Genomic DNA, 12,602 nt, shown 5'->3' with positions numbered 1-12,602 from the left:
TTACACATATTTCATTGAATTTTACTCTCTATCTCTCGAAGTTTTGATTGCGCGTTTATACACGCCAATCAAGCGTAAAATTGATGCAGTCTGGACTTACCTGGAAACAATGAACTCCTTGGGCTGGCATGGAGGTGTTAATTGGGTGTTTACTTAGATGACACTACACCTGTAGGTCGTCCGTGTTTTTATATAATTAATTGGTTATTAATTGCAGGGTAGATTATAAACAAATTTACAACTTATTTCGAATTGAAACTGAGACGATAATTTTTAGAAATTTAATTTATAGATGTTCGTTTCAGTAAGTTCCGATAGACTATGAACTTTTATTATGATTAAATACAGTCTAAATAATTCCAGCATGGCAAATAATGCACAAGAAAATTCCTTTCTCAAGGGCTGAATATACCGATTAAGAAAAATCTGGTGAAGGTCCCGATCAAGCCGCGGATTTTTTTTACTTTGTATCTCTCGAACCCCTCGATCTCTCGAACTTTTCTTGCGGTCCCTTGAACTTCGAGAGATCGAGAGTCACCTGTACTTGTAAATAGCTACCAGGATCAAAATAATTGTATGTACACTTTTAATTATAAAGAGCAAGATCATTAAAAGAATACTAGTACCATTTTTAGCCTTTCTTATTTGGAGAGTGGTCTAGGATATCTTCGTTAGCCTACGCTGTGAAAAAAGTACGAATTTTTTTCTCACCTTGTGATTAGAATGAATTGACATCGTTCGTTTAATCAACAGTTGATTCATCAATGACTATATTTGCGTTCTGGAAATATCTTGACTGCTTAATATCGGGAATAAAAAACAAACAGGCATGCACTTTAACGATTAGCAGTAGTGTCATAAATATCTTAAACTATGTGCTCAGTATCTAATTTAGATTATATATTCTTAATATTTAGTACCGGAGAATTAGATTTAGTATTTACACTTAGAATTATAACATTTGATGATAACTTGATACATTTCTGTTATTAATTCTTTAAACAATTTTAATTTAAAAAAAGTGTGTGAACCTGGATTAAGCGTAGAAAAACATCCTTTCTTTTGAAAGCCCCATAGACTAAGGTTTTTGAGAAGAGTTCCATATATGTATTAGAAACCCGTAGTTAGTGAATATGGCTCTCAAATAGATAAATTGGATCATTTAACGGAATTGAGTTTAAAAACTTTAAAACCCTATACATATTTATGGCAACCCCAATCCAAAATGCTGACAGTAACTGTAATTCTGTCAATAGGGATGTATATTGGAGGATCTTTCATAAGTAACGAAAAGGTCATCACAATATATGGAAAGCACAAACGCATCTTCTGATATTTAAAATATTCCTTGATAACCTTTTCATCTGTCTTAAGTTATTTAAACCAAAAGCAGAACACTTCAACATACTCTTACTAGATAAAAGTATTTCTGTATGCGCCCGGATCTAAAGTTCTTAGGTGTATATTGTTTTAGTACTGTCTGTCTGTCTTTCTGTCTGTTTATCTGTTTGTCAGTTTGTCTGCAAACTTTAACATTCGATATAACTTTTGAACCCTGAATGGTTGAGACTTCATATTTAGTATGCATACATCACTACGTAAGCTCTTTCAAATGACCCCAAGGTCAATGACCTTGTGACCTTGTCTGTGTCCTATATGCTAAAAAAGCTTTTTTGAACATTCATCATATTTTTTGAACCATTTAATCCCAGATGCAATGAAAAGAAACAAAATTAACTTTAATCACATTTATTGTTAAACAATGATTACATTTCGTGGCAAGTATTTTTCACAATCTATTTATACATAGATGTAAATACCCCGGCGGAATCCAAAGAATCACTAACTGCCTACCGGGATTACCTCCCTACTGACCTGGCGCGATAGCGCACCCACAGGTGACTGTGGTGGGAACAGACCTCTTGGAACCCACAAGAGTGAATGCCACATGGAATGAATGAATTCAAGTTCTGACCCAGGTCCCCACTCTATACCTGTCTCCCCTGGAATACAACAACAACATGGGGATAACACCCCCAGGGGTAGCTGGGTACCTTAGACCCCCAAAACCTGCCCTTGGTACCACAAGGATCAAGCCGGTCCTTCAGGTACCGTTGAGGTAACCCCCAAATCTTCCCCAGTACTGAGGATAGATTACCCAGAGTTTTGAGCCAGACATGGTAGAAATCATCATTCGTGGTAATCCCCGAACTCCGCCGCCCCCAACCCAGATTGTGACTTCAAGAACGTTACCATAATCCCAAAATAATATGTATACAAGCTTTGTTGCTTGCGATACTTAAAAAAAATAATTAACACTGTACAGTAGCACTGTACATAACACATAATTATTTATAATAACCATTGACACTGACTTTCTGGTTATATATCACACCTTAAAACTCAGTATTGACTCATTTGTTACAACAGAAAATGTCCGATGGACACCAAACGGTCCCCACCATATACATAATGACCACATCCTTCCTTTGATTCTGATTTCGACCGCTTGGGTGTTCCACATACACAACACTTTCCATTAAGGAATATCCTTCTGTCACTGATATTACAGAAGAGAAAACAGCAAAATCATGTACACAAATTTTAGGGAAGTGTGGGTGGGTGAAATTTTGCAACATGTCTACCCTTCTGGATTTTTCGGTAGATTATGACAATCCGCGTCATAAGGTGCTTGATAATATTACGTCTCTATTTAAAACCCATAGTCTCGATAATGTTTCACTACTACAAATAGAACGCACGAGTTATCTCCCGTGCACTGGTATTAAATGCATTTATCAAAATATGGTGATAACTGTGATTAATCCCAGATGCAATGAATAGAAACAAAATTAACTTTAATCACATTTATTGTAAAACAATGATTACATTTCGTGGCAAGTATTTGTCACAATCTATTTATACATAGATGTAAATACCCCGGCGGAATCCAGAGAATCACTACCTGCCTACCTGGATTACCTCCCTACTGACCTGGCGCGATAGCGCACCTACAGGTGACTGTGGTGGGAACAGACCTCTTGGAACCCACAAGAGTGAATGCCACATGGAATGAATGAATTCAAGTTCTGACCCAGGTCCTCACTCTATACCTGTCTCCCCTGGAATACAACAACAACATGGGGATAACACCCCCAGGGGTAGCTGGGTACCTTAGACCCCCAAAACCTGCCCTTGGTACCACAAGGATCAAGCCGGTCCTTCAGGTACCGCTGAGGTAACCCCAAAATCTTCCCCAGTACTGAGGATAGATTACCCAGAGTTTTGAGCCAGACATGGTAGAAATCATCATTCGTGGTAATCCCCGAACTCCGCCAAATGAACTTGTCTATACAAGTTCACCCGCCAATAACGCGTAAGATGTATCTATGAAAGTTTTAATTCAGCATTTCACCCACCTAACCTTCAAATTTCAAATTTTATAAATGTACATATATATGAGACACTTGTAAGCTAGGGTCCACATGTAATGAAGACTCGTCCTTGTATCTTGAGATAAACTTCTATCAGACCAATTAATTGAATTTGTACCAATAACTTGCAGGAAAGTTCTATACTATGAAACCATAATGATCCAGGCGAGATTCCTGGGTCATTGAAACCAACATGTACATGTTCCATCCAAGTGCAATTCAATTTATTCTAAAACAAAGGATCAATCAAATTCCTTTTTTTTAAAAATCTTTTTATCAAATTGAGGGTTTTTCCCTCGCGGACAAATGATCTCACATTGGGTATCTCAGTATCTTATGAATGCCCTATCCCAATATCTAAAACTACACACAATCTATGAATACCTGCTTCTGGCCTTTAGTTCAATAATTTGTTCAGGAATGACCTATAATGCTGCTGCTGAAAATAGTGTGAACTAACGCAGAATTTGTTCATGTTCCAGAAATGGCTTGCCCTACCATACGATAATACTGTATTAATATAAAAGGGGGAAGACAAATAATGAGTAGATCATGTGAGCCCCTGTGCCCAGCTTTAATCTGTCTTACATATTAATTTTATTCCCCGGGCAAATGGTTGGTACAATTCACTTGCACCTCCCTTATATTTACTTGCCACGGGTGTCAGGCAATGGGGTAAGTCATCACCCGAATAATGCATTATTAGTTAGGAGATTACCATTGAAATAAAACCCAAAACCGGTCATGACTGTACCAAGTTCAGGCTATAATTCCTAATGATTTTTTTTCTCTAATTAGCTTAATGATGCCAATGTGACATTGCTTGAAAGGTGTAGACCAATTATCGAAACTTGTGTTTCTGTTATTGACCTGAGATGCACGAGGACCCCAAAACCCAAAATGAAGCCATTGTCAAATAGAATCTGCAATGTAATTTGATATAACTACTAATGAACTCTTAAATAATTTAACTTAACTAAAATACTGAGATAATTGATATTAAGTACAAGTTTGCTCGTCAGTATGAAAGGTACCTCTCGACTCCAGATGTTGAACTTTTCACTGGAAGAGAGCAAACTGTATCACCCGAGACCTTAATCATATTATAAGTGTTTTTATTTATTTTAAATGTGAAAACTGTTTCTAAACTTTTTATCTTCACTAATAATTTAATACGTTCCCTTTCCAAAGCATTGAAATTTACTTTTCTGTACTTTTTATATCTTTTAAACAGATGCGCACATTACTCCGAGTACACAAAATTTGTGGGCGATTATCGAGAGATGGATAGATAGATACCTACATGTATAATATTTTGTATAAATGTTGTTTTTATCAAATACCAAACGTGTCATTCTTATCTATTCGAACATAATATGGCGATCCTCTAAAGCTTACTCATTGTGAAAAGAAAGTCCCCGAAAACCCTAGATATATCATCTGTATATATCTACATATATTATATATATATATATATATATCTGTAAATAAATGTCATGTATTAAAAGCCAATGACCTCTTCTTTGAAAAAAAAAACAGTAAAAGGGGGGTGGTTGTGGCCATTTTTGACTATTTTGATCTCCTCTGGAAGAAGAGCTCCATCTAAAGATACACTAAAATGATCAAAAACTAAAATTTATGAGATTTTCCTTACCAAATGATAGTTCATAGCTCATGATATTATATGACCCCCAACCTCCTTAGACTATTAAATTGAATAAGACAGTCAGATCCTTCGGTTATAAAATCGGCAATTAATTGAACACTCTCAAAAAAAAAAATGCTAACTCCTTATAAAGTAATGTGTATTTACACTGTACCAATGATATATCTTCGAACTTACATATATCGTTAGAGTTACCTGAAATCATGTCATAGAAAGAAAAATTATCCAATTTCAAAATATGCATATGTTTTCAGAAATTGCAAATGAAAAGCCGTAAGATAGTTGTGCAATTTTACAGTGTAAATTCATGGAGGGAAAATTTTTTTTTTTTACAGATATCCTGGCATTTGGGGGAAATGCATGACATGTTATTTATATACGTTATGGTATTTAGTTCTTATATTTTCTTCAATCCTTATATAACACATACCTGGTGTAAAAAACGTGTGCTTTCCCTAAGAGAATTATCCATATTGAATATAACTTTTTTTTTTAATTTTATTTGTGTTACTTAATTGGTATTAGGCATCTAGACACCTATCTTTGGGATTATTATATAGCTCAATAAATGTATCTTGAGATAAACACATAAGCATAGCTAGTCTCCATACTATCCCATAGACTCAAACCTGATGCGAGTTCCGCTGTCTTATCTTTGGATACTTCATCATACCTGTATGCCATATTCAACACAAACCTAATGAAAAATATCTAGCACATGCTTACAAATAGTGTCTCCCAATTTTCCTTTAAAATAAAAAAAAAATCTTCATGCATGTAATTAATTACATTTTGAATATTTTTTTCAAACTTTGTCCGACCTGGCAAGGGTTTGTTAAAGAGACATTGAAGGGGGGGGGGGGGGGGTAGTATAAGACAAACAGAATGCATTCAACATATACCCAGGCCCAATAGGCGATTAATGAATACTACTTCATCTACTTTACTTCATTTCACTGTACATGTATCCAGATCGGGGACTTACATCTAAATTGTAAAAGTCAATAATTTATGAGTGAAATTACCCCCTTTGGCACAAGGCTTACTCACCACAATTTCAGGTGATAGTGGTCATAACTTCTACCAGTCAGAGAGAGAACCATGTTGGGGAGGGGGGTACCCGGATATCAATGCCCTTTTGGCATAAGCTGTAAATGCAACATTATATAATTTCCCATGAAATGATCGTCGAGATAATTATTCATATTGTAGCCATGATGATAGTTACATTACCCATATAACTCAAACTCAATCCTCCCCCAATAACAATTTATTTACTGGACTACTGCTTTTAGTTTGGATCCGGCGCGATCTGGAGTATTTCCACCAACCAAAAATTAACGCACATTAGCATGAATAATCTATAGCGTTGGTATTTTTTTTATTTGATGAGCTTATGCTCGAACGTTTCATCTTACGATATTTAACGAAGCAGACTCTTCTCATTCAATTTCCACTGAAAATAGTCACTTTACATAGCTAGTGAAATACACTGTACTCTAATTTATTTATTTATTTATTTTTTTAATTTATTTTTTTTAATTTATTTATTTATTTGACAATCTAGAATCCGAGGTTCACTTCTCGGGAGTACCTTATACTTTTGACTGAAGATTGTCACTTTTGAATATTGGTTGTTCGAATCATCCGATTGTCACTACTGTCGAGTGGGTACTGAAACAATGCCATGCCCAGAAATGTATATAGAACTTTCTCGACTTCCCCACAAAAGAGCAGTAGTAAGATTACATTATCATCATGGCAGCACAAAAAGCCACCAACACGCACCCCGACCCAAATGGCCAGAGACCCAAGCCACGTAAACACCGACATTCCGTATACTCGAGTAATAATATTACTCCTTTTTTGTGTCAAAATAATAAAATTAATGCATGTATACATATCCATGATATATATTTAACCTCACCCCATGAAATTTGCCACTGATGCTCTTTTTAGCTGTGGATGACTGGGTAAATCAGTGATCCCGATCCTGCAGAACAGCCTACACTACTTCCATTTTGGGTTGCTCAATCTCCAGACCCGACCCATCTAGAATCCGGAGCGGCGTGTGTGTCATCCTCATACCCCCATCTTGGCTGCTATCTCGGGCATCCTTTCACTTGGTATCCTTATCCGATTTGATGTCGCAGTCTAAATTGTTCTTTCCCCATCTTCCTTGAATCGTGTGACATTACGACCCGATGGCAGCGGATATTTGTGATAGCGTTATGACATGAAATTTTGCAACATGTCTACCCTTCTAGATTTTTCGGTAGATTATGACAATCCGCGTCATAAGGTGCTTGATAATATTACGTCATCTATTTAAAACCCATAGTCTCGATAATGTTTAACTACTACAAATAGAACGCACGAGTTATCCCTTGCACTGGTATTAAATACATTTATCAAAATATGGTGATAAATGCGAAAAAGATAGAGACTTCATATTTGGTATGCATACTCCTCTAATTAAGATATTTCAAATGACCACAAGGTCAATGACCTTGTTACCTAGGCTGTGTCCTATATGCAATCATCATAACATTTAAACAATGGAAAATAGATACTTCTCCTTTGGTATGCATACTGCACTAATTGAGATCTTTCAAATGACAATGCCAAATAAGAAAGATCAATGACCTTGTGACCTTGAGTGTGACCTATATGCTAAAAATATGTTTTTAACTTTAATTGTGAATGACACAAGTTCTGCAAAAACTTTACCTTCTATATATTTCTTTACATTCTTCACATTCTTATAGAACATAACGATTATTAATACAGTAATGAATTACGGAAATATATCCCCTTCTCAATTCGTTGGACTTTGAAGTATCGTAAAAGTGTTTTGAACAGTTTGAAGGTTGTCGACCTCGGTATTTATTTCCTGTGAAATTTTATCCAATATATCTATAAACTCAGCATTAGTAGATTTTTTAAAATGCAACATGCTTAAAATGAGGTTCATTATTTTGTTGCTTCTATTGTTTCCTCGAGAATTTGAAATAGACGGGCAAAACACATCTCCGAAATTTGGGTGAGTTCATTTGTGACTGATCGTTTTTTCTGATTTTATTTCAATCTTTTTCATATAAACGAACTTTTTCTTATTTTCCAAAGAATTAAGAGACATTGTTTAGCTGGCTATAAACTCGAAAACAGTGAATGTGTTGGTAAGTCTTCATAACTTTAGCACTTTAAATTCTGTTTTGATTGTTCTTTCTGATTTCATTCATAGACGTAGAGTGTTAGGGTGTAGATAATAAAATATCAAAGTACTAAGTATTTTGATAAAAAAAGATAACCAGATTTTATCAAGTCTTTCTGTGTATGCTTTGAAAGGATATCCTTTTTTATTTTAGATCTTTTGAACTACATGTTTTGATTATCTTTATTTAAAAAAAAAATGAATTTTATTATTTGTTTTTTTTTGCTGTTACAATTTGGGGCATTAATTATATTTGAATAAACTCACAGAATGTAAAACAGGATACACTGGCCTGAAATGTGAGATAAAATGTCCATATCCCTCGTACGGGTCGAAATGCCAGCAGCTTTGTAACTGCAGTGAAACTAACTGCAACTCTGTGTCGGGATGTTATGGTATGTTCAAATATTTTATAATCTTTGAATTTGTTTAACATGTGCTCACAACTGTTTATACATTTGCAATCCATAGAAAAAATATATCTCTATGTACAACATGATTTACTGGCCAATTAAGGAGCCCAGAATAACCTGAGCCTAACGAACCTAACAAATTCATCAGCAAAGAGTATCGAAATATCAAATTAATTAAATAAAAAAATATTTATATAAAGCTTTCATGTTATGTATCAAATGCTCCATGTATAATTGCTCAAGCTGTATTTTTTTGGAATTCTGAACCGAAATCTATTTATGTTTCACTTTCCAGGTTCACTTCACACATCCTCAGATTTTCTTTTCAAATCTTCAACACAAAACAATGGAAATCCAATTTCGACAAATAATCTGTTCGTGGCGAATGCAAGAGCAATGAACATATCAGAAAAAGAAGATTTGAACAATACGACAAAAACTTTTTTGAGTATTTTTTTTGTCATAGGAATTATCGGTTTCTGTTTAATTACACTGATGATATTAAACATTTTCTTACGAACTCCATGTGGAGAAAAGGTGTACATTTCTCTTATGAATCGATAATTCATACGAAATTGAAATATAAGAATTTTACTTTTGTACCCTTTGTTCAAATTAATATTTATTGATAAATACATTTTTAAAATGCTTTATAATAAAATTGAATGCAATTGTGATGGGAAAATATGCTAGTGATATAAAGTTGCAAAGGAAATCGAGCACATTTCACGACAGCTTGGAGATGACATGTAGATGTACTATATTTGATAACCGAATATAACAAACTATATTCCATGAGTATAACTAAATGCCGCATTTTTCAATTATTTAGTTTAAACATTTTAAGTGGATTACATTGTAATGAGTGGGAAATATTATTGATGCAAATTAAGGGGTTCAGAATCTGATCAACAATGTACAAATAATCTCATCGCCAATCTCAATCATCTTTCGTCACTGTAATACAGAGTGATTCATGAGTTAAACGTATGCATAATTAAAATTGCTCGTTAATCATAACATGTCAATGTGTCTAAATGAAAAAAAAACATTGTGGTTCTTGCAGAAGGAATGATTGCCATGCAAGAAATCAATGATTAAATGTAATATATTGATAAAACAAAGAGAATCCAAGCCCCAAGGTCCATTTTACAAAACAAACATAAACCTTCAAAATTTCCGAGGTAGAATCAGGTATCGGGTGCCATGGAGGAGTGAGCATCCTATGCCGACCGGTCACATGTTTCTTTTCTTTGTCATTGCGCCTCACCCCGAAAAATCCGTTTACAATCCAGTATGCAAATGATGGCTTTAGAATCAGTATGAAAAAGTAAGTCAGCATTTGGTAAATGATAGAACGTATTTGCTGACAAGTTCATTGTATTGACCATAGAATTTACGAAATTATTACCTTTAACGAGACGGCTGATATTTTTGCTTTATCAACTAGTTTGTCAATAAGTTACATAATTTCAGAGATTGTTTGAACATTTTTTGTACATATACGTAGAACTTATATTCTTCTGTATCAAATCAACTGAGATATAACACCGTACGTAGGTGATATTGGTACATTGCTGCATAACTAAGGGAAGTTAACGATCGAAACACTGATCTTAATTAATTTTCAATAAAATACAATATCAGCAATATTCCAAAAAAAATTATTTCTTTCTTTAACCGATAAACAAAAATTACTGGATCTGTTTTCATATATATACAGAAATAAAGTCCGGGTAAATTAAGTTAACATTTTGTATACCTGATTCTGTACAATGATTGATAAGCCAGGAGTAATAAAGGTAAAGTAAAGTAAATAGAGAAAAATATGTGTGAAAGAATTAAGAAGAATACCTATTTTGTACATATATGGGTATAATACTTTTACATATTTACATACTCATTATGCTCGGTACGCATGGAGGTTATTTTAAATGCCATTTTGTATAATAAAACGTAAATAAGATTCATCTTGATCTACTTTGTTGACTAGAATATGTTTTGTCTATCCTGTTACGGTGTCATTGTTATCACCAAACTACGGAAATAAATCCCTAAAATTACTTGATGGACTTAGGAGTTTCACAGTTTATTTTAAGCTATAGAAATTGGACATTGTCTTTCAGGGAATGATATATTCATTCCCGTGACATACAAACGAGACTGAGTGCATTTTATAATTTTCCAAATATTGATTGGTAGTTTTGTGCCTGTAATGAGTATGGAAATTTTTTTTGTCTGAACTCGTAAATTAAAGATATGAGTCGAAAATAGTTTCTGAAGTTTGGGCTTGTATACTACCAATAAGTATTTTATTTGACTTTTTTTTTCAATATAATCGATTTGTTTCTTTTTAAAGGTTTATAAGGCCTTGTTTAGCTGGATTCAGACTGGAAAACAAGAGAGCGTGGGCGATTTTTAAAGCACTCCTAAATGATGTAATTATGATAAAGAAATTTAAATTTTGATTTTTTAATACTCAGTAGAATTAATTTCTCTTTTCTTTATCTCATAATGACAAAGTAAAATACATTGATTCATTACAATTTGTTGTCTGTACCATTCAAATAAAAGTTGTTCACTCATATAGAAACGGCATCCTATCCTGAAGGGCGACATAATTAGAACTATACTCGACATACAGTGTTAATATGCAGTGAGAGCTCCGAATCGTGTAAGCGCCTAATGTGTAAGGGACTTCAGTTCTCGAGGTCTTTTTTGTAAGACTCATTCATTTTCCTTCCCCTTTTAAGGCCTGTCTCTGTCGCAATGAAACGTATATGATGTCATTATTTCATTTTCACATTTTATCTTTAGATTCTTTTTTGTTGAAATGACGTAAGGATGATAAGGACCAAGTAATATCACCTTATTGAGATTGAAATCAAAAGTAATTTCATCATTTTTTTTAGCCCAAGTGCCTTTTCCTGATATAACGAAGATAAAATGATTAAAATTATTTTGTAAGCAAAATAGACTTCAGAGAAAACTGTTTCTTACTTATAAAAAAGAACGCTCACAGGGATACCGGTAGAGTATTTGTAGTGATTGAGTAAAGATTAGCACATTGTTTATCTTTTTTGTAAATAACTACTCACTTTTTTAATGATTGAAGTAAAAAAGATATGTCCATGAAAGAACATATACAATGGATGCTCGGCATTTAGCTTAAAAGATTATTGAGAAAATATAAGGATATTGTGCGAATTTCAGTTCATAACCGTGATAATTTTTATCAATTTCTTAACACTATGCATTTTTCCATATTCTGAACAAAACACATGTAGATTGGTCTTAAAACCAGGGAAAGGTTAACGCCGGTTTTGGGGTCTTTTTCAATCTCTGTTGTCACATTTATTTTTGTTTTTATTTTTGCCTTAAGTCATTTGTTATAGAGTTTAGTCCATTTCCAAATGAAAGGCAATGTCATAAACGTTATAAACTGCGTTGCAATCAAATAATTCGTTGTTTTCTTACTTCACCTCTCTGCAAATATCGGGAAATTACACTTCTCTGCCCTTGATTGGGGATAAGATTTATAAATATGCATTAGAGGCGGAGTTATATTTTGAAGAGTGGTCTAAAATTAGAACTGTTACTGTAGTGACTGTATCAATATTTCGTGCATTCCCTAACAAAAAAATAATATAGTAAACTATAGTTTACTATAGTTTACTATAGTACCAAAGTTATAACTATAGTTTACTGTAGTTAACTATAGTACCAAAGTTATACATGTAACTTTGAAACTTTGATTTACTATGGTGAAAACTTTGGAACTTAAATTTGATTTACAATAGTGAAAACTTTGGAACTTTGATTATGGCGAAAACTTTGGAACTTTGAATTACTATGGTGAAAACTTTGGAACTTTG

The 12,602-nt window shown here is 33.8% G+C and overlaps 1 protein-coding gene across 1 annotated transcript; it reads left to right on the top strand.

The window, feature by feature from the left end:
- The first annotated feature begins 2,021 nt into the window (after positions 1-2,021).
- LOC134258600 (uncharacterized) lies at positions 2,022-9,291 on the top strand. Its single transcript, XM_062741153.1, has 5 exons — positions 2,022-2,108; positions 3,099-3,238; positions 8,227-8,279; positions 8,584-8,709; positions 9,023-9,291. The coding sequence occupies exons 1-5, from the start codon at positions 2,022-2,024 to the stop codon at positions 9,289-9,291; spliced, it is 675 nt and encodes a 224-aa protein (XP_062597137.1).
- Positions 9,292-12,602: the final 3,311 nt, after the last annotated feature.

This window comes from Saccostrea cucullata, unplaced genomic scaffold, assembly GCF_032062105.1.
Source record: "Saccostrea cucullata isolate Sc308-1 unplaced genomic scaffold, CSIRO_AGI_Scuc_v1 ctg470, whole genome shotgun sequence".
Lineage (NCBI taxonomy): Eukaryota > Metazoa > Mollusca > Bivalvia > Ostreida > Ostreidae > Saccostrea > Saccostrea cuccullata.
This window is presented reverse-complemented; position numbering and strand designations above follow the sequence as displayed.